This window comes from Hordeum vulgare, chromosome 5H, assembly GCF_904849725.1.
Source record: "Hordeum vulgare subsp. vulgare chromosome 5H, MorexV3_pseudomolecules_assembly, whole genome shotgun sequence".
Lineage (NCBI taxonomy): Eukaryota > Viridiplantae > Streptophyta > Magnoliopsida > Poales > Poaceae > Hordeum > Hordeum vulgare.
Window position 1 is genome coordinate 440,219,190 of NC_058522.1, and position 22,863 is coordinate 440,242,052.

The 22,863-nt window shown below is 45.2% G+C and overlaps 1 protein-coding gene and 1 long non-coding RNA gene across 4 annotated transcripts; one reads left to right on the top strand and one right to left on the bottom strand.

Moving 5' to 3' along the window:
• The first annotated feature begins 1,458 nt into the window (after positions 1-1,458).
• On the top strand, positions 1,459-7,311 carry LOC123397916 (glutamate receptor 2.8-like). Its single transcript, XM_045092433.1, has 5 exons — positions 1,459-2,082; positions 3,146-4,482; positions 5,018-5,321; positions 5,695-6,098; positions 6,446-7,311. The coding sequence occupies exons 1-5, from the start codon at positions 1,824-1,826 to the stop codon at positions 6,959-6,961; spliced, it is 2,820 nt and encodes a 939-aa protein (XP_044948368.1). The 5' UTR covers positions 1,459-1,823; the 3' UTR covers positions 6,962-7,311.
• On the bottom strand, positions 2,110-6,942 carry LOC123397917. Of its 3 annotated transcripts, none has more exons than XR_006610041.1 (6): positions 6,856-6,942; positions 6,634-6,681; positions 4,154-4,243; positions 3,894-4,044; positions 2,346-2,499; positions 2,110-2,196 (listed from the first exon to the last, which is right to left on the bottom strand). It is a non-coding gene; the product is annotated as an uncharacterized LOC123397917 (long non-coding RNA). The 3 variants fall into 3 exon arrangements; XR_006610042.1 differs by having other exon boundaries at positions 6,601-6,681; XR_006610043.1 differs by lacking the exons at positions 6,634-6,681; positions 6,856-6,942 and adding an exon at positions 6,370-6,454.
• Positions 7,312-22,863: the final 15,552 nt, after the last annotated feature.

Consider the following 22,863-nt stretch of genomic DNA (forward strand, 5'->3'; position numbering starts at 1 on the left):
TACGAAATCATTATCATTAGATTCACCCTGATATATATTTTATATTATAGATATTTGGTATTGTAAATATTTATACTTTTGCTATAATGTTTTTTAGAAAACCAATACACCTTATATTTAGGAACGGAGGGAGTATATTTTCTTTTTAGAAAAGGAGGATATACCCCCGGCCTCTGCATCTAGACGATGCATACAGCCATTTTATTAATTATTCACAGAGACCATACAAAGTAATACATCAGTCAGCCTGAAGCCATCATCTAGACAACACATGTTGCTACTCCTATTCCTTGATGAAGGTGTGCTGAATATCCGGGCCAAATACCAAACAGATATCGCACCAAATCCTAACATCTATAGTCTGATGCTCCAGCCCAGCCACCACTGAGACTGGATCCCAAACTGGTCCGGCGCAGAGGCCGCCTCCACCATCTACCACCGTACCCTCTCCAGAGCTAGAACAAACGCATCATCCTTGAGAGGTCTGCCGTCGACGCCACCACGGTGCCAGACAGCGCCACCATCCTGCACGTGTCCGCCTACACGTGCATGTCGACGAACCACCGCAGCGCCATGCCGCCGGGCTACACCGTATGGCTCACGGTAGACCAAACACCGCTCCTCCTCTTGTCCCGTTCACCTAGCACGTACTCCAAAACGATGCCCTCAGAAGGTAAGTGACATCGAAGATGCCATCATCGTCCGACCGGTAGACTCAGATCTAAGGTTTCCCTCGGAGCATCACGAGTGTAGTGCCACGACCTGCAACAACGATGCCATGGGCTGGTAACGACGTCCTAGACGCCGCCATCGTCCGCCAGGACCGAGGTCGGCGCGGTTTTCACCGGAAGTCGCGACCCCCCGATCTCGTGGCTGGATGGAACCGAGGGAGGCACGCCATGTAGACGAAGACCGCCGTCGGCATGCCGGCAGGGGCCTCGCCGCCCCCACACCGATCCTCCTCGCGTCACCGGCCGAAGAAGTCCAAGTCGTGACGGATCTGGGCAGGAAACGCCAGATCCACAGCCATCGATGACCGCCCTTGCGCGCAGCCGCTGCCCTCGCCGGATGGAGCGCCTCCGCCGCCATCCAACCTGACAACGGCCGGCCATGGGGCCACGAACGCCGCCACACATCGGGTCCGCCGCCCTGACCACCGCCCCGTCTTCCCCGCACGCGACGGCCCCTCCGCCTCGCTGGGGCTCCGCGGCACCACCCGCCCTGGCTCTAAGGCGCAGGGCCCGCCGCCACCGCGGCCCTTGCCGGCGGTAGCGGCGGCCGAGGAAGGAGGGAACCGCTCTGGCGGCTAGGGCTTCGGGGGCCCCTAGCATCGCCTGAGGGGAGTACATGGTAGACCATTTCACTAACACAGTCAAGTCAACCGTGAGACGAGCCAGCAAAACCTGTGTGCCTGGCTTTGAGAAATAACTTGATACAGCTAGTGCCTAGTGAGACCATTTCATCGCCCAATAAGACGCAAATGAGTTTCAAGTAAAGTAACATTTTTTGCAGGACTAACCAGCATTAATTAGCAGAGTAAATTACCAGGAACAGATCACTGAATGCGTGTCTATAGAATAATGACTTGCGAGGTTTTCAAACCGATGGCACCAATTCAATCGAGCACCTCGTCAAAATCCTTTTTACCAGGCAATTCACAAGTTAGAAACAGCGCTTCATGCCACTCAGTAAATGAGCTCATCGTCATACTAAAACTACAGTTTGAATGCTTGACTGACCCTCCGACAGGGGCTACCAAGAAAACGTCTATATAACCACACTCACTGAATGCAAGAAGAGTCTGCAAACCTCTGGCTCAGCAGATGGAGATTGCATCTAGGGTCATCCTGCTTCTCTTGTTGCCACTTTTTAACTTTGTTGTCGCCCAAAATGCCTCTAGAGGAGCACAGGAATTCCATGTCGGCGGTATCCTTGACTTGGAGACCATGGTTGGCAAAATAGCACGGACCAGCATTTCATTGGCTATGGAGGACTTTTATGCTGTTCATCAGAACTATAGCACCAAGCTAGTCCTCCACATCAGAGATTCCATGAGGGATGATGTCCGAGCTGCATCTCAAGGTACGCGCTCTGAACTCTTGTCATGAGTTCACTGCATTGGCTTATTCTGCTTTACCTTTTACTGCTGAAATGGACGAACTGAACACTCAGACCGTCAATTGTGCATCTTAGGACCTGAAAAATGGTTATGGGTTATGGATGTACTCGTAAGTAGTTATGGGTAAACCGACATGCAGAAGAGCTCTAACAACAAGCACAAAGTTTGCATTATTACGACGTGAAACTTGATGTATTAAAAACAGGTAAATGAAACGATGACACACCCTGAAAATCAAGAATTGCAACTTTTAGCTACTGTAACGGCAACAGTTGTTGAATCTGGTGTTCAAAATTTTGGTCTGTAGTGGTTGACTTGTTAGTGTGCAGAGAAGCAACATTGACTCACTCACAGGAATTGTTGTATGTATCAGCCTCCAACTGAAAGGAGTAAAAGCCTGGGTCAATTCCAGCAGGTTCCAAAAACTACGAATGATAAATGAAATACAGTGAAAACAAATTGCATAATGCTAGATGAGCTACCCCGAGATGTACACTTGAAGAGGATTAATAATAAAGCTGAAACTTGTGACAGTAGTGTCTATCAAGAAAAATAAGGGAGCCAGTAGCATACATGCAGAAACTAGGGAAAATAAATACCTGCAAACTACAGAAGCAGTAGCTATAGCAAGTGTTGTAATGGATTTGACAAAAAATAACTATCCATGCTTAAGTTGTGTAACTGCTTGCAGTCCTATTCTGTAATACAAAGCAGAATCTGCTTCATAACATATCCTTTCATGAGATCACAGAGTAACAAGCAGTTCATTGTGTGCAAGCCATACACATACAATATGTGCAAGATAAATAATCCTAATTGGAACCAGTTAACAAGTTATCACCTATTCCCCTCTCCTACACGCTATTAATATATGTGAGTGGCAACATTCTCAAAACACACTACTCCAACATGTGGATTGAAGCTTTAGCTTTACAGATGAGTGCAACTTAGAGGTTTCTTCATCTTCTGTTGTTCATTTTATGTAGGGTCTTCAACTAAAAAATTTCTTCGTATGAAATTCTACAGCTATTAACCTGCTGGAAGATTACAATGTAGAAGCCATTGTTGGTCCTCAGAAATCTTCGCAGGCTGTATTTATCTCAAAGCTGGGAAATAAAAGTCACGTCCCAGTTATATCCTTCACAGCAACAAGCCCATCTCTGTCATCTAAAAGTCATCCATATTTTGTGCGAGCAACACTAAATGACTCAGCACAGCTGAATTGCATTGCCTCCATAGTTAAAACCTATGGGTGGAGAAAGGTCGTGACTATCTATGAAGATACCGAGTATGGGAGAGGTATCATACCGTACCTTGTCGATGTCCTAGAAGACATCGATGCTCATGTTCCCTACCAAAGTGTGATCCCTCCATCAGCAACTAGTGAACAAATTACCCTAGAACTCTATAAGTTGATGACAATGCAAACAACGGTCTTTGTTGTGCATATGTCATTTACCATGGCTTCCCGTGTCTTCATCAAGGCAAAAGAAGTAGGGATGATGAACAAAGGATATGCATGGATCATGACAGATGGAGTAACCAATCTCATAGATTCACTGAATCCTTCTGTCCTAAAATCATTGAGTGGTATCTTAGGTGTCAAGTTTTATGTTCCCAAATCAACGAAACTTGATGACTTCACCACGAGATGGAATAAGAGATTCCAAGCTGACAACCCAACTGATTTACCGCTGAAATTAAGCACCTTTGGACTGTGGAGCTATGATACAATCAGGTTAGTAGCAGAAGCTGCAGAAAAAGTTGGACTTACCAATGCCACGTTTACAAAACCAGGTGTCACAAGAAACTCAACAAGCTTGGAAACCTTGAAAACATCTGGTAATGGTCCAAAACTATTACAAGAAATCTTGCAGAATCAATTTGAAGGCCTCAGTGGCAATTTTGACGTTTCAGACAGGCAGCTGCAAATTTCAACATTTCAAATAATAAATGTGGTAGGGAAAGGATGGAGAGAAATTGGATTCTGGACTGCACAAAATGGAATCTCACGGCAATTAAATAAAAGCAGACCTGCAACAGCACTTTCGGGATCAGCGCGTGACCTATATCCTGTGATCTGGCCAGGAGAGTCCAAAGAGGTACCCCGGGGTTCTCAGATTCCTGTAAGAGGGAAGAAACTTCAAGTTGGTGTGTGCACAAGTGGATATCCAGAATTTATGAAGGTCGAAAAGGATTATATCACAGGTGCAACTAAAGCAAGTGGTTTTTCAGTTGATGTATTTGAAGAGGCAGTTAAGAAACTTCCTTATGCACTCCCTTATGAATATGTAATATTCAGTACTACGGATGATCGAAGTAGCGAAGATTACAATGATTTTGTCTACCAAGTTTATCTTAAGGTATGAATAAATTCAAGTGTATTCCCAATTGATTTTATTTAGTTAGTAAAAAGTTGAGGCCATGAAGCATCTTGCTCTCATATCATTTAACATGTTAGAGGCAAGATATACCAAATATTTCTTTTGGATGATAGTTATTGTAGATTATTTTGAACTTATTTCATGCAGTACTTCAGAACCATTGCCATCCTTCTCTGCTTTCGAGCAGACTGGCCATATAAGGTCGTCCCATTATCTGTTTTCAGTACTTTTTGTAAGAAACCACCTAAGGATGACACATGATATTTCGGTGCGTAACACCAATTAGGTGGTATTAAAATTCTGACCGCAACGTTAACCCCTTTTATGAGAGGTACAAACAATTATTTTACATGGCAACAACATACGAAGCAGGTGTGACTATCTATTGAGTGCTACTCTTAATTAATTCTTTATATTCCGAATTTCACAACTACTTTAGCATTCTTACCAAAAGGAGATTCAAGGCAGAACTATTTTCTATCAGCCAGCTAACAGGTTTTTTTTGCCCTTACAGATATATGATATAGTAATTGGAGATATAACAATAAGGTATAACCGAACTTTCTACGTCGACTTCACTCTGCCATACACAGAATCGGGAATAGCAATGATTGTTCCAGTAAGGGATAGCATAAACAGGAACACATGGATTTTCTTGAAGCCACTAGCACCTGGCATGTGGTTTGGAAGCGTTGTATTCTTTATCTACACCGGCGTGGTCGTATTGATATTGGAATTTCTAGGAAACAACAAGAATGTTCGTGGGCCAATTCCCAGCCAGCTGGGGATTATGATCTTTTTCTCCATATTTGAAGGGAGTTGAGTACACTTACCATGATCTACCCATTTTCTATGTTGGTGCATAATATACAGCATCAATCTGAGAGGTTTCGTGTGAAGAACTGTGCAATGCTGATGCAACTAAAAATAGCCACTATTAACAAACATATAATGCATATGATATTTCCTGAACATATATGGGTAACTTTGCATTTTCAAAAATGCGGTAGCTTCATCACTACACATATAATATTAGATATTTAATATGCAGTAAACAGAGGGAAAATAATTATCATAGAATCATGTTGTATTATAACTGACAAAATAATATGATATGGATGTTGCATTTTTGAACTTTGGACTTGAGATGGCCAAAAATTGTCTAATTTACTTCATTGTGACTTTCTGCAGAAGAGCTTGTGCAACGCTTTCTGTCCCGGATAGTTTTGATTGTTTGGCTAGTATTTCTGATGGTGCTTACATCAAGTTACACTGCGAGCTTGACATCAATGCTAACTGTGCAACAGCTTCAGCCAACAGTAACAGATGTGCATGAACTCCTACAAAGTGGAGAATGTGTAGGATATCAACGTGGCTCATACGTAAAGGGACTTTTAGAAGAGCTCGGTTTTGACAGGTTGAAGATCAAGCCCTACGATCCTGATGATTTTCATGAAGCACTTTCCCGAGGAAGCAACAATGGTGGTATTGCTGCTCTTGTGCATGAGGTTCCGTACATTAAACTATTCCTGTCAAACCACTGCAAGGGATACACAATGGTGGGACCAATTTATAAGGCTGCAGGTTTTGGATATGTAAGTTTAACTACATTAGATATGCTTCTTTCACACTATATACCTACAGAGAAAGTCACTATAACCAAATCAATTGGTTCTAAAAAAATGAATTCAACTAGCAATCACATAAATACATCTGAACATCCTATACTAATTATCTTGGTCTGATAACCTACTATGGTGCCTACTGCCTACTAGCAATCATGTATTCATGTGATAAAGGTTAGGGCCAGACAGATTACTGAATAGTTGATAATGTTTGATTGCGCTTATAGAGTTATACTTTTACCTCAGTCAGATAAGATATGTTCGAGTTTTGACGGTTGGTGTAAATGAACAATAAAATGACCACATTTGTTGCACAGGCATTATCAAAGGGAAATCCCTTACTTAGGGACATCTCAAATGCAATCCTCAACGTAACCGGGGGGGATACTATGATCCAGATTGAGAAGAAATGGATTGGGGATCAAAACAATTGCCAGAATGTTGGCCCTCTCACTGGCTCAAGCACACTCACATTTGCCAACTTCAGGGGATTATTCATACTTACTGGAGTTGCTTCAACTTCTTCCCTTTTGATAGCATTGATAATTTATTTCTACAAAAAGAAGCACAAGACAACAAAGATCATGTTAGACAATACAAATCTACCAGAAGAAAATGGAATAAATGAGGAAAACAGTGAACTGCAAGAAGGAAATCAAGACTCAACAGGAGTTGAACAAAATACACAGCGAGCAGGGCAAGAGGAAAATGGGCTAGAACAACAAACCAGTTTAGAAATGGCAGCTGAGACAAGCATTGTTATGTCCAGAAATGGGTCAACTGTCATTTCCAGAGGTAAAAGAACTACTGGCCTGCAAGTGGAGCTCATGTGAAGTCCAGTACATTTTTAGATCATCTGTTCTCACAGTGAGCTTAGCTAAGAGTTATTTGCGCCAGGGTTTAAACTTGTAACCACTTAGAACTGCAGAATCTCACTTTATTTCATTGGATACCTATCTCATGTTTTTCTCAAATACAGCTTGAATAAACCCACATCCTTATTGCATTTTCAAACTGACCAGTTGCATTTTAGTAGCAGGCTTCCTTTTGCCATGATTCCCTTCTGATCCGTGCAATTTAAATAAATTCTCTATTCTTAAATAGTTGCAACCCATTTTTCCTCTTCATGCAACCATGCCACATCATCAAGTCATGCATGTGGTCATAAGTTGCAATCTGTGCACTGATCTATTCATGCAACCATGCCACCTCAGCAATCATCATGGTTTTTAAGGCGTCCAGGCATTTGGGTGGGGGGGCGGGGGGGTCACCGCCTAGGCACTTAAAGCGCGAGGCGAGGCGGCACCTTAGTTCGTTTTTGAACAAACGATGATGAATAAAATGACTAGACATAAATAGTCGAAATACCTTGAATTTTCTGGTTGTTGAGCCCACACAGCATCCATTTTTTCATCTTTCTTCCCATTTCTTTCTTCCACAATAGAAATCTGCATAAAGATGGAACATACATGGTTAAAACTTGACTTAAGTACTTAACAGACCACCATTGGTAAGGAAAACAGAGAGTAAATGGGAGTACAAGTGCAATAGCAAATAAGATGACAAACATGAGTGCAAAAGCAAATAGGTCTAGCTCTCCACTACCACAAGTCCACAACACAAAATAAATTAGGTTCACAAATCACAACATAAAATAGGTTCCAAACAGGCAAACACAATGAACTCATAAGCAAGGCTGTCCACTCTCAATGCTCAATAGCCATCATCGAACTCATCCATGGTAGCATTTGTGTTGTCTTCACCATCTTGGTCAGCACTAGTTGGATCTTCATCATCGGTCACATCAACATCATCTTGAGGAAAGTCCGAATCATCATCCTCTCCATTGGGGATACTTGAGTGTTGTTCTTGGTCATCGTCTTCATCATCTTCATGATGAAATGTTTGTGATGGAGCAGACCTTTTGCACTGACTCTCGTACTGGATATTGGCATTTGAGTGCCTCCTCTCCATGGTTGTAGCTCTAGGAAAACTGCGACCTCGCAGCGACGAACTTGCACCAACAGCCTCATCAACAAGCTCCCATGAAATGTCATTGGGACACCCTCGAGCACATTGGGCTGGAGGTATTGTTGGATCAACCCACTCATTGCCCCAATCAAAATCCTCAATGATAAGAGGATCATAGCTTTTGTCACCCATCTTCTCACGCCTCTTTTTAAACCTCGCCATGTTCTTCCGGTTGTATGAAACATAGACATTGTCATTCAATCTTTGAACTTGTAAACGGTTCCTTTTCTTTGAGTGAATAAAGAGAAAGAAGTTAACTTGCTGAAATTAACTTGCTCTTGCTGAAATAAAGAGAAAGAAGCTACTCGCAAATTCAAATGTGCTCCAATTCCTCTCACAACCGGATGATGAAGCACAAAGACTAACAATACGCTTTGCAAACCTTTGTAGCTCAATTGCTCGACCACCATATGAACGCCACCAATCAACTTAAATGGTAAAAATTAAAAGCCCAAATGCATTAGGAGTTTGCATAGAAAATAACTTGCTGAAATTAACTTTAGTTGACTTACGAGGGGTTTTTTCTGAAATGTTTTGGATTGCCATCACATTAGCAAAGGTTCCTCGCTGGTCCTCATAGAGAACAGATTGTGTATCAAACTTCTTGCGAGTTTCGACATCAAGTACCATTTTTGCAAGGGCGTCATTAAAGCAACTTCTTAGCCCCCCAACTAGGGCATCATCACCCTTCACCCCTATTGACAATAGAGAAGAACTTTCCAGGGTTCAAAAACAAAACAGCCCCATACAATGGATGATCCATTTGAGTCTCCCAACGTTTATCAACAATGTCAATGATCTTCTTGAGCAAAGCTTGCTTGTTTTGATGAGGGAAACACAATTTGATCCTCTCTTTTGCATAGCGCATTACTGCTGTCATTTCTGGCATGGCAGGAACCTCATCACCATCCGCTATCCTAAGAGCTCGAAGAAGAGGAGCTGAAGCTCTAAGGCAGTCCTCAACTTAATACCACCAGTCTGCAGAAAGTATAATCTCACATTCAAACCAGCCTCTGTTTTTGCCAATTTCTTTCCAACCCATGCTTGACATGTAAACAGAGACCTCAAAGCTTGCTTGTGGGTGACCAAACTCTTGGAGGAAATTGCAGTTTACACCAGGTATTGTTCGGGGTGTTGCAGCGATCACCTCTTCGACGTCTTCTTTGCAGCGTTCACCAGGTTCACGTCTAATTTGTTGCACCCGAGTCTATTTCCTAATTAGTCTTGTGTTAATAGCCAGGTCCCACAATACCAAAGGGATTGACTAAGTCTAACCGGGCAGAGGAACCGACCTGCTTCTCGACTCCTCGCCTCGCCTCGCCCCTGTTTTCTATCTGCACCCTGCCCTGACCCCTGACTGCGACGGCGGCCGGCAAATCGCCGCCGGCTGGTGGCCGATGATGGGGCTGGGCGACGGCTCGGACTTCCTTCGCAATCCGCCACCTTCTCCCGTGAATCGCACCCCAGGCAATGCGGAGCGAGGGCTCCCACGAGAAGCAGAGGCCATGGCGGCGGCGGGGGCGGCGCCGACGGCGGATACGGCGGCGGACGTCCAAACGGCGGCGAGCTATTCGATCACGACGAACCCCAGCCACTCCTTCTACGTCTTCGGGTAAGACCCCCAATTTCTCCCCCTCCCTGCCACTTTGATTAGGGTAATAGAACCCTAGGTTTGGCACAACCCCGTTCTGTCGTAGATCGACGTGTATTTGGTTAAAAAACTTGAATTTTGGGTGCTTATGTTTGTATTATTCACATGGTAGGAGCAATTTCGGAATGTGTTTAGGACCAAGTGTATTGTGCTGGTTGTAATTTAGAATCAGGGTATTCAATGTTTTTATGGTAATTTTGTGCATCGTTAACTGATAAGATTATGTAAATTTGTGCAGTGAGGAGAGAAACATCGATCCACAATGCAACGTGGAGTGGCCAGGTGATTGGTTTATTGAAGAACCGAGGGCAATCCATCAAGATTGGTCAATGAATAGCAAATTTGACCTGAATATGGATTGCAACATTCAGCAAGAAATTGATGTGGATGATTCTTTCCAGATGGATGATATTCTGGGAGGCGATATTGAATATGAGTCTCGTTCTAGTGATGGATCAGGTTCTGATTTTGAGGATGATGTTGAGTGGCAACAAGATGGGTACACCAATGTAGCAGAATTGTTCCCTGTACCTGAAGAAGAACTGGATGAGGCACCGGCAACTGCAGTGGACAAAGCAGCTATGGTGCGGGAAGCAAGAAGCAAAGCTGCAAAGGCCAAGGCAAGCAAGACTCGTGAGATGAAGTTGAGGGCAGCTGCAGGCACAATTGATGACACATTTGTGCTTAGTGATAGCTGCAGTGATGACAATAAAGAGATCATTAATCCAAGTGATGATGATGGGGTTGTGTTGGAATCAGAAATAGCAACCAGGAAGCACAAGAGTAGAGCAAAGCCGCTGAAGGAAAGAGTTTATTATGATGAGATGAAGGAGAATGCACACGAGCAATTCCAGTTGGAGTTGTGTTTCCATAATGTGACACAACTAAGGAAGGCTTTGGATGATTATCACATTGCATATCGAAGGAACTTCACATACTTGAAAAATAATCAGGATAGAGTGGTTGTTTGTTGCAGCTCAGAGGGAACTTGTTCTTTCATGATTTACTCATCTGAAATTGAAGGTGAAAGCACACATTGCATTAGGCAGATCTTGCTGCCGCACACATGTGGGACTACCACGGATACTTCAAGGATCAAGAGCACTTGGATTGCAAAAAAATATGAAGATATGATCAGGAGTGACCCAGCCATGAATATAACCGCTCTCATAGATGTTGTGATGAGAGAACATGGAGTTGAAATATCCAAGCACATGGCATATAGGGCGAAGAATAAAGCTCTTGAAGCTATAGAAGGACATGAAGATATGCAATATCTACGTATTAGAGATTACTTGCAGACCGTAATGGACAAGAATAATGGTTCTAGATGCCATGTAACAACAATCCGGCCTACAAACAAACCTGAAAAGAACCCACGTTTTCATGGTCTCTTCTTTTCTCTACATGCGCAACTTGAAGGGTTTAAGAATGGATGCAGACCTTTCATCGGGGTTGATGGATGTTTTCTGAAGTTGGGCAATGGAGCCCAAGTTCTTGCCGCAACAGCTCGAGATGGCAATAACAACTTTTTTCCGCTAGCATTTGCGGTTGTTGGAACAGAAGATAAAGCATCTTGGGCATGGTTTCTCAATCAGTTGAAGTATGTGTTGGGTGGTACTGCGGGCCAGTTTGGCAATTACACCATCATGTCCGACAGGCAGAAGGGCCTCATAGCTGCAGTTCATTTGGTATTTCCTGATTCATGCCATAGGTATTGCCTTAGACACATTTATGCAAACTTTATGAGTGCGGGACACAAGAATGGGGATCTGAAAAAGCTAGTTGATCGCGCTGCATATGCCTTTGATAAGTATGACTTTGATGTAGCCATGGAAGAATTTAAAACAGTAGATAAGGAAGCATGGGAATGGTTTTGTAAAATACCACCTATGCACTGGGCACGACATGCATTTGACACAAGTTGCAAGACTGACTTAGTTGTCAATAATATTAGTGAGGTGTTTAATAGCTACATACTTAAAGTCAGGGATAAGCCAATAGTCACCATGATCGAGTCAATTAGGACTAAACTAATGGCCAGATTTGCAACAAAGAAGGAAGGGGTAGAGAATGTTCAGTGGGAAATCACTCCAACTTATGTAGAAAGATTAGAGTGGGAGAAGACAAATGCAAGATGGTGTACAAATATTGTATGTTCAAAGAAGGACTTGTGGCAAGTCACACATATTGAGAGAACCTATGAGGTGAATTTAGCTGAGAGAACATGTGGCTGCTTCAAATGGGACTTGACAGGCATACCTTGCAAACATGTTGTAGCAGCCATTCACAAATCCAAGCAATTTCCTGAGGATTATGTTAGTGACTTCTTTAAGAAGCCCATGTACAAAGAGGCATACAAGAATTTTATCTATCCGGTACCTTGACAACATGGATGGACTAAAACAGATTCACCCGACATAGACCCACCTGAGTACAAAACTAAGCGTGGAAGAAAGCAGAAGAAAAGGCGCAGAGGGCAACATGAATCATCCAAGTCAACTGTTCAGAACAGAATGACAACTATCAAATGTTCAAACTGTAAGCTCCAAGGCCATAGGTACACAAATTGTGCTACTCCTTTGAAACCACACTTGGCAGCAAGAAAGGCACAACACAAGGTAATCCTTCTATTGTTTTTACTCTCTCTTGTTAACATGCTAACATGTTTCATAATTCTGCAATTTTGACTTGTTTTGTAGACCGTGAGAAGGCTGCCAGATGCTGCTCCACCGCCAGCTTCTCAGCACCATGCTGCTCCACCTACAGCTCCTCGGCACCATGCCGCTCCACCATCGGCTCCTCGGCGCAATGCACCTAGTAATTCTTCTCATGAGTCTAGTGTCACAGGGAGGATGCCAAATGCAAATGGCTCACGTTTAGGTGTCCAAAGGTATGAAGGTACAAGGCTTTATTCCTACTTCACAGCAGGTCTGCAATCCCAGCAGAGGCAAGAGAACTCCCAGCAAAAATGACTGCCATGTTGTTTCAGCTATTGTTATGTGTGCAATGGCTGTATTTTGGTACTTGGATGCTAGTATAACTTTAAAGCTGCACAAATATTTTGGTCCATGATGCTTTGTAATGGCACATGGTAGAGTTAGACATTGATGCTTGCAAATGGTCGTATGGTAGTCTGTAATGGTTGTATGGCACCATCCTTATGTTTATACTTCTATTTATATGCTATGTGCTGTTGGCAATTGATATAACGTCTTGTTTGTCATTTTTATATGGAGATATGCTGTCAAAAAAAATTCAGAATGGTCGTTTCTTCAGGTTTGCTAGTAGCAGAGTACAAAAAGCTCAAACGCCATGTACTGGTCAGTTGACTTGATTCTGGGAGTAGCAGTTTGCCTACTAATGACTTGTATTAGCCTACAATGCAACAGATTAGACGAAGACCTGGTGACCACTGCAAAAAATACGTCGAGGGGGTGATTGCTGCAACACCCGGAACAGTATCTGGTGTAAACTGCAATTTCCTCAAACTCTTGAGAGCAAGATAGGATGTGGCAAAACGAGTGGCTGCGGGTCTCACGAGATCCAGCCCACCCGTGGCCTTCCTCATTAGACTAAGAATTCTGCCATGCCTATAGATGAAAGTAGTGACTCGTCTACCCCTTGCAACAGGCTTCTTAAATGCCTTTAGCTTCCCTATATCTTCCAACATTAGGTCCAAGCAATGGCATCCACATGGACTCCAATATAGTGTAGGAATCCTCTCCATTAGAAGCTTCCCCGCTGCCTTGTAGTTAGCACCATTGTCGGTGACAACTTGGACAACATTCTCTTTACCGACGTCCTCAATTCTCTTCTCTAGCAAATCTGCTATCATCCGAGCATCTTGGCATTCACTTGATGCATCCACCGACTCCAAGAAGTAAGTGCCCTCCGAGCTGTTTACAAGGAAGTTGATCAAGTGGCGTCCCCTTCTATCGTACCAGCCATCTGACATAAGTGTGCAGCCATATTGCTTCCATGCTGCCTCATGCTTCGCCCTCAACAGTTTTGTTTCCTTGACACAATCCCAATGGCTCCCGCAGCTCATGAGGAGAAGGAAGCTTGTAACCTGGGCCATATTGACAAGAGGCTTCTATTGCAATCTGAAACTGCCTAGAGCTTGCAACATCGAAAGGTATGCCACACTCATAGAAGAACAATGCCCACTGCATACTCACATAGTGTCTATCTTCCGGTGTTTTTGTGCTGGACTCCATGGTGCTTTGAGAACACCCGGAGCGTCTTTCATCGACAGCATCCTCAGGTTTTTTCCTAAGCATGGAAACAATTGTATTGGCTGCAACAGCTTGACACTTTTTGCCGGTGATTTTTACAGCAAAGGCCTTCTTGTTCCTCTTGGCTGATGTCCCTGAACTTGGCCTTGTAGTGGAGCATTGAACTGCTGGTGCCATGGTTGTTGAATCTACCTCCACTACATCATCATCATCATCATCTGGCTGTCTTATGTTTCTCCGGTTGTTTTCCAAATATTCTAACATCTCCCTTCTAAGTTGTGTGGTAGCATTTGGGCAGCCTGTTGCATCCCCACCGGTGGCTGCAAAATGCTCTTTGTGTCTTGATCCCTCCTTTAGTTATCTTGCCAAAAAGACTGCATACAACAATATTGATGTCCGGAGGTTTCCACCGATACTCATAATTCCATCCAGGATCATTTGACCTCCGTGGCCTGTGTGCTGGATCTTTCATTGGATCATAAACACCCTCATAAGCATCACCATCCCCATCTGCCATTGTGTGACTGCAAAGTGCAACAATATATTAAATCCACTAAGCTACTATTCTAATAAGCTAGACAGCTAGTATAAAGAAGATCCACTAACAATATATTAATGATCCACTAACAATATACTAATGATCTATTCAGCTAACAAGGACAAGCATCAATTATTTTAACCACAGGTGGCTCCAAATTGCAGCAGCTAGTACTATATCAGAGGCACAACCGCACAAGCAGGCAGGCAAGCAGCACAGCACAACACAGCAGTGAGGGGCGGAGAGGAAAGAGACCATGGGGAGAGAGGGCAGTCGTACCTTGTTGCCCTGCTGGGGGGGGATGCGCCAGGGGAGGAGAGGCCTGGAAGGTTGGCCGGCAGACGGGGTCTGGCAGAGGAGGGGTTGGCCGCCTGAGGAGAGAGAGAGCTCTTCTCTCTCTCTCAGATCGATTCTTGTCACCGGTGTGTTCCCCACTCTCTCTCTCTCCCATTTATTTCACCTCAGGTTGCCCCCCAATTTCTTTCCAATCTCGCCCAATTTCTGTTTCCCGCCCCACCCATCACCAGTTCCCGCTTGACCTGCCCATGGACGCGGAAGGCGTCCAAATTGGACCAGGGTGACGCCTCCCCCGCCTAGCCGACGACCTGGACGCCTCAATGGGCGAATCCATACGCCTTGGACAATGGCCTAAGGCGGGCACAACGCCTTGACGTCTCCGGGCGCTCTGACGCCTAGGCGTCGACTAGGCGACGCTTTGGGAACGCCTTAAAAACCATGGCAATCATGCATGTCAATTTGTTTCACTAATTTTTTTTCTGGGCATAGATGATTATATACGTTGGATGCTTGAAGCAAATATGTGTAGGTCATGTTACACATTTTTGTTAAAAATGGCACCCCGTTGAGGCGTTGGCTTCAATCTTGTTGAAGTGCATACGTGGATTGTCTAGCCCTTTCCATCGGTTCAGACTTTCAGTTGCGTTAGCTAGTGCATTAAGCTTAACATGGTATCAGAGCTAAGGTCTTGAGTTCAAGTCCTGGCTTCCGCAATTTATCCAATAAATTGTTGATGCCCCTCTTTGTCCACGTATAGGCCTCTTGAGCCATACCTTTCAGTCTATCCACGTGTTGACTTTTCGTGTCACACGTGAGAGGGGGTGTTGAAATGTATACATGGATTGTCTAGCCCTTTTCATCAGTTCGGACTTTTGATTGCGTTGGCTAGTGCATGAAGCTTTATATGTTTTATTTATTAAAATGTAAATCGGGAACAATCTTAAATTTCTTTTTGCGATAGTTTTAGTTTCTTAGCACCTATTTATGCATCTATTTTAATCAAGGTTCCTACAGCAACGCACGGGGCATCATCTAGTTATGTATATGTAAATGGCATTTTTTTTAGTACTAGCACATTGCCAATGCATTGCTATGAAACTAAAAATATGAGGACTTACGTCACTGGCTTAGGGCCAGTTCTTTTCCAGCTTCTAGAAGCTTATTGTCAAAATAAGCCAAAAGTGCAAAAGAACTCTTTTTGTAAAAGTCGGCTCAGCTTATTTTCATAGCTCCTTTCTTCACGATGAAAAAAAGCTGGGGGAGGGGGGCTTCCCGCAGCTTCTCACTTTAATCCGAAAGGGTATAGAGAAATAGCACCATTGTTTGAACATATTACATCAAAAATGCCACTGGCTAGCCCGCAACCCCCACACGCAGAAAAATCCTGCTCGCTCCCCTTGATCACCTTTCCTCCCCCTCGCTCACGCGACAACCCTTGCTAGGGTTCCTCCAGGCCGCCGCCACCGCCGTACCCCTTGTGCGCAGCTCCTCGGCGCGGTTCCCTCCATCGACATGACTGGCGGGTAGGGCCCCTCCTCCTCCGTTGCTCCTCCCTTTGGCAGGACCTGCCCCCGCCACGGTCTCCAGCAACAGCTCCAGGTCCGGCCGGCGCTCCACTCCGGCGGACGCCGCCACACTCCGGTCGGCCCCTATGGCGGACGGATCCGTGTTCCCCCCGCCCCCCTCCCAGTTCGTAGCAGCTGTCGACGCCACCATGAGCTTGTCCAGCAAGATTTTGTTTATAACTTGAGGGCATTATAGACTTTTCATAGACCATACCACAGATAAGCTAAAAAAACAGCTACTCAAAAGAACTGGTTAGCTTTTTATCTAGAGCTTATTTCATAGGAGCTTATCTGAAGCTTGTTTTCACAGGAGCTTATTTCTGCAGGTTAGCGCAAAAGAACTAGCCCTTAGGAAGTTGTCAAAATACGTTGGTGTCATGCGGTCTTTGCGTGCGGTTCAAAATTCAAAACAGCGAAAATACAACGAAAGATCATGCGACGGGCATTGGAGAATCTTAAGCGATCATATTAGGTCCTTTCCAAGACATAACAATGGGCATTAATAAGTTGACCGCACAAGGTCATGGATCGGGTAGGAGGATAAGGTCTATCGTCGCTTTGGAATTACAATTTGTTCACTCTTGTTCTATGATATAAAACTTCAAGAACTTGGTTGGGAAAAGAAACTGAAAACAAGAGAACATTTCTTATTTGTGCCTTCTGTAAGTGTTGGTGTCACATAAAAGTAGTAGTGTATTTGTTTATTGAAAAGAGTCCATTTTACTCCCCTGAAGAAAGTGGGTTGTCCACATAAACCCTGACCTTGTTTTGGTTCACTTAACCCCCTAATCTAACCAATACCATCCAAAATTCGTTGTTGGTGGGTTTGTGAGGTGGTTTGCTGACGTCAAGAGGTTTGACCAGTGGGCCCACATTGTCAATTGAGGAGGTTTCGTACTTGGACAGCTTCAGGAGCTCTCACCGCCGGCAATGGTGATGTTGGCGGAGGCCAATGATGACACCATCGTGTCCAGAGCTTTGAGGCCAATCGACATGTGTACGCCTCGCTCATCCGCAACGACTAGATTGGTTGTGGCCTTACTACCAAGTGGGGGCAGAGGTGGAGCTCGACGGGGAGCTCATTCGTTTCTGCATTCCCCGCAATTCAGTATGGGGAAGAGTGACATGCGAGTGAATGATCCTAGAGCAGCAAGGAAATTGTCGAGGGATGCTAACCATCACTGGAATTTGAAAAATGGATGTGGAAGCCTCAAGTATGGAGTGGTAGACGTCAAGAGACATGGGGACCGGATTATTCTAGTCAAGCTGGTAGTTGGGGACTTAGTTCTCAACGTTGTCAGCGCGTATGCCCTACAAGTAGGCTACAATGAGAACACCAAGAGGGAGTTATGGGAAGGCCTGGAGGACATGGTTAGAAGTGTACCGACTAGCGAGAGGCTCTTCATAGGAGATCTCAATGGCCACGTGGGCACATCTAACACAAGTTTTGAAGGGGTGCATGGGGGCTTTGGCTATGGCATTAGGAACCAAGAAGGAGAAGATGACGTAAGCTTTGCGCTAGCCTACGACATGATCGTAAGAAGAGAGAATCACATCTAGTGACCTTTAGTAGTGGTCACTCTAGCCAGATTGATTTCATCCTCTCGAGAAAAGAAGACAAGACTGTGTGCCTAAATTGTAAGGTGATACCTGGAGAGAGTGTTGTCCCTCAGCATAAGCTTGTGGTTGCTGACTTCCGCTTTCGGAGTCATGTCTAGCGGGACAAGCGTGCCAAAGTCGCTAGAACGAAGTGGTGGAAGCTCAAGGGAGAGGTAGCTCAGGCGTTCAAGGAGAGGATCATTAAGGAGGGCCCTTGGAGGAAGGAGGTGAAGGAAACAATATGTGGATGAAGATGACGACTTGCATTCGTAAGGTGGCCTCAAAGGAGTTTGGAGTGTCCAAAGGAAGTAGAAACGAAGCTAAAGAAACCTGGTGGTGGGACGATGATGTGCAGAAGGCAATTAAGGAGAAGAAACATTGTCTCAGACGCCTATACCTGGATAGGAATGCGGACAACATAGAGAAGTACAAGATGGCAAAGAAGGTTGCAAAGCAAGTTGTGAGTGAAGCAAGGGGTCGGGCGTATGAGGACCTCTACTAGTGGTTAGACACGAAGGGAGGTGAAAGGGACATCTATAAGATGGCCAAGATCCGAGAGAGGAAGAGGAGGGATATTGACCAAATCAAATGCATCAAGGGTAGAGCAAATCAGCTCCTGGTGAATAACGAGGAGATTAGGCAGAGATGGCGGGAGTACTTTGACAAGTTGTTCAATGGGAAGAGTGAGAGCTCTACCATTGAACTGGACGACTCCTTTGATGATACTAGCAGGTGTTTTGTGCGTTGAATCCAGGAGTCAGAGGTCAAGGAGGCTTTAAGAAAGATGAAAGTGTTGGAAATATGCCCTAGAGGCAATAATAAATTAGTTATTATTATATTTCTTGGTTCATGATAATCGTTTATTATCCATGCTATAATTGTATTGATTGGAAACACAATACTTGTGTGGATACATAGACAAAACACTGTCCCTAGTAAGCCTCTAGTTGACTAGCTTGTTGATCAAAGATGGTCAAGGTTTCCTGGCCATAGGCAAGTGTTGTCACTTGATAACAGGATCACATCATTAGGAGAATCATGTGATGGACTAGACCCAAACTAATAGACGTAGCATGTTGATCGTGTCATTTTGTTGCTACTGTTTTCTGCGTGTCAAGTATTTATTCCTATGACCATGAGATCATATAACTCACTGACACCGGAGGAATGCTTTGTGTGTATCAAACGTCGCAACGTAACTGGGTGACTATAAAGATGCTCTACAGGTATCTCCGAAGGTGTTAGTTGAGTTAGTATGGATCAAGACTGGGATTTGTCACTCCGTATGACGGAGAGGTATCTCGGGGCCCACTCGGTAATACAACATCACACACAAGCCTTGCAAGCAATGTAACTTAGTGTAAGTTGCGGGATCTTGTATTACGGAACGAGTAAAGAGACTTGCCGGTAAACGAGATTGAAATAGGTATGCGGATACCGACGATCGAATCTCGGGCAAGTAACATACCGAAGGACAAAGGGAATGACATACGGGATTATACGAATCCTTGGCACTGAGGTTAAAACGATAAGATCTTCGTAGAATATGTAGGATCCAATATGGGCATCCAGGTCCCGCTATTGGATATTGACCGAGGAGTCTCTCGGGTCATGTCTACATAGTTCTCGAACCCGCAGGGTCTGCACACTTAAGGTTCGACGTTGTTTTATGCGTATTTGAGTTATATGGTTGGTTACCGAATGTTGTTCCGAGTCCCGGATGAGATCACGAACGTCACGAGGGTTTCCGGAATGGTCCGGAAACGAAGATTGATATATAGGATGACCTCATTTGATTACCGGAAGGTTTTCGGAGTTACCGGGAATGACGAATGGGTTCCGGGAGTTCACCGGGGGGGGAACCCACCCCGGGGAAGCCCATAGGCTTTGGGGAGACACACCAGCCCTTAGTGGGCTGGTGGGACAGCCCCAAGTGGGCCTATGCGCCAAGAAAAAGAAATCAAAGGAAAAGGAAAAAAAAAAAGAGGGAGGAAGTGGGAAGGGAGGGGGACTCCTCCCACCAAACCAAGTCCAACTCGGTTTGGGGGGGGAGTCCTCCCCCCCTTGGCTCGGCCGACCCCTTGAGGGTCCCTTGGACCCCAAGGAAAGGTCCCCCTCCCTCCTCCTATATATATGGAGCTTTTAGGGCAGATTTGAGACGACTTTCTCACAGCTGCCCGACCACATACCTCCATGGTTTTTCCTCTAGATCGCGTTTCTGCGGAGCTCGGGCGGAGCCCTGCTGAGACAAGATCATCACCAACCTCCGGAGCGCCGTCACGCTGCCGGAGAACTCTTCTACCTCTCCGTCTCTCTTGCTGGATCAAGAAGGCCGAGATCATCGTCGAGCTGTACGTGTGCTGAACGCGGAGGTGCCGTCCGTTCGGTACTAGATCGTGGGACTGATCGCGGGATTGTTCGCGGGGCGGATCGAGGGACGTGAGGACGTTCCACTACATCAACCGCGTTCTCTAACGCTTCTGTTGTACGATCTACAAGGGTACGTAGATCACTCATCCCCTCTCGTAGATGGACATCACCATGATAGGTCTTCGTGCGCGTAGGAAAATTTTTGTTTCCCATGCGACGTTCCCCAACAGAAAGGAGGCAAGACGATGGGCCCTGATTGTATCCCGGTTGGGGTGTGGAGAGGCCTCGGGGAGATAGCGATAGTATGGCTAACCAAGCTTTTCAACCTCATATTTCGGGCAAACAAGATGCCAGAAGAATGAAGGCGGAGTATATTAGTACCAATTTTCAAGAATAAGGGGGGATGTACAGAGTTGTACTAACTACCGTGGAATTAGGCTGATGAGCCATACAACGAAGCTATGGGAGAGTCATTGAGCACCGCTTAAGAAGAATGACATGTGTGACCAAAAATCAGTTTGGTTTCATGCCTGGAAGGTTGACCATGGAAGCCATTTTCTTGGTACGACAACTTATGGAGTTATATAAGGAGCAAAAGAAGGATCTGCATATGGTGTTCCTTGACTTGGAGAAGGCCTATGATAAGATACCGCGGAACGTCATGTGGCGGGCCTTGAAGAAACACAAAGTCCTAGCAAAGTACATTACTTTCATCAAGGACATGTACGATAATCTTGTGACAAGTGTTCGAACAAGTGATGGCGACACTGATGGTTTCCCAATTAAAATAGGACTGCACCAGGGGTCAGCTTTGAGCCCTTATCTTTTTGCCTTGGTGATGGATGAGGTTACAAGGGATATACAAGGAGATATCCCATGGTGTATGCTCTTTGCGGACGATGTGGTGCTAGTCGATGATAGTCGGGCAGGGGCCAACAAGAAGTTAGAGCTATGGAGACAAACCTTGGAATCGAAAGGTTTTAGACTTAGTAGAACTAAAATCGAGTACATGAAGTGCGGTTTCGGTACTACTAGTTACAAGTAGGAGGAGGTTAGCCTTGATGGGCAGGTGGTGCCTCCGAAGGACACCTTTCGATATTTGGGGTCAATGCTGCAGAAGGATGGGGATACCGATGAAGATATGAACCGTCGAATTAAAGCCGGATGGATGAAGTGACGCCAAGCTTCTGGCATTCTTTGTGACAAGAGTGCCACAAAAGCTAAAAGGCAAGTTCTATAGGACGGCGGTTCGGTCCGTAATGTTTTATGACGTTGAGTGTTGACCGACTAAAAGACGACATGTGCAACAGTTAGGTGTGGCGGAGATGCGCGTGTTGAGATGGATGTGTGGCCACACAAAAAAGGATCGAGTCCGGAATGATAACATACGAACAAGGATTTTGAGTCGACGAGTCGCTCAGGGGGGACGACTCTAGACTAGTCGACTAGTCTAGACTCATGGTCAACGAGTCGACATGCGACGAGTCGACGTGAGTTAAGTAGCAACAACCAAGGGAGGAGCAGACCAGCGGCAGCAGCAATCAGGAGAGGAGGGGAGAAGCAGACCAGCAGAAGCAGCAACCAGGGGAGGAGGGGAGGAGCAGACCAGCAGAAGCAGCAACCAGGGGAGGAGGGGACGAGCAGCACCAGCAACCAGGGGAGGGGACGAGCAGCACCAGCAGCAACCAGGGGAGGAGGGGACGAGCAGCAAACCAAGGGTGGCGGCGGCTGCCAAGGAGAGGGTTGGGTCGGGGGGACTGGTTCGATCTAGATTTCCAGCGGGTGGGCAAGGAAAAACAGGAAAAAGAAACATATGACAGGTGGGGGTCAAAAAATTGAGTTGTTCGACCCTGAAACCACGACTAGTCATGACTAGTCGAGACTAGTCGCTCGACTCATCCTAAGAGTCGAGTTGAAAGGTTGAGTCGACCTTGGAAGTGCGACTCGTCGACTAGTCGCGACTAGTCGAGCGACTCAAAAACAAAACATACGAGATAGAGTTGGGGTAGCACAGATTGATGAGAAGCTTGTCCAACATCGTCTCAGATGGTTTGGGCATATTCAGCGCAGACCTCCACAAGCTCTGGTGCATAGCGGACGGCTCAAGTGTGCTGATAATGTCAGAAGAGGTCGCGGTAGACCGAATCTGACATGGAAGGAATATGTAAAGAGAGATTTGAAGGACTCGAATATCACCAGAGGTGCGTGGAAGCTTTCTATCCATGTGCCAGAACCATGAGTTGGTCATAAGATCTTATAGGTTTCACCTCTAGCCTACCCCAACTTTTTTAGGACTAAAGGCTTTGTTGATGGTGGTGGTGGACCAAAGAGGGAGATGGCCCCAGGTCAATTCGTTGGGAGGGGAGGACCAGCTCGTTGCCGCGATTTGGGAGAGGCACTTCATGTCCGTCGGCGACAAGCCGAACATCGACGACGTTAGAGCCGT

Bases quoted from the DNA above. Each gene is read 5' to 3' on its own strand.
- LOC123397916 (XM_045092433.1), top strand. From the start codon at position 1,824: ATGGAGATTGCATCTAGGGTCATCCTGCTTCTCTTGTTGCCACTTTTT. The intron at 2,083-3,145 runs GTACGCGCTCTG...GAAATTCTACAG, and splicing joins TGTCCGAGCTGCATCTCAAG to CTATTAACCTGCTGGAAGAT. The intron at 6,099-6,445 runs GTAAGTTTAACT...TTTGTTGCACAG, and splicing joins AGGCTGCAGGTTTTGGATAT to GCATTATCAAAGGGAAATCC.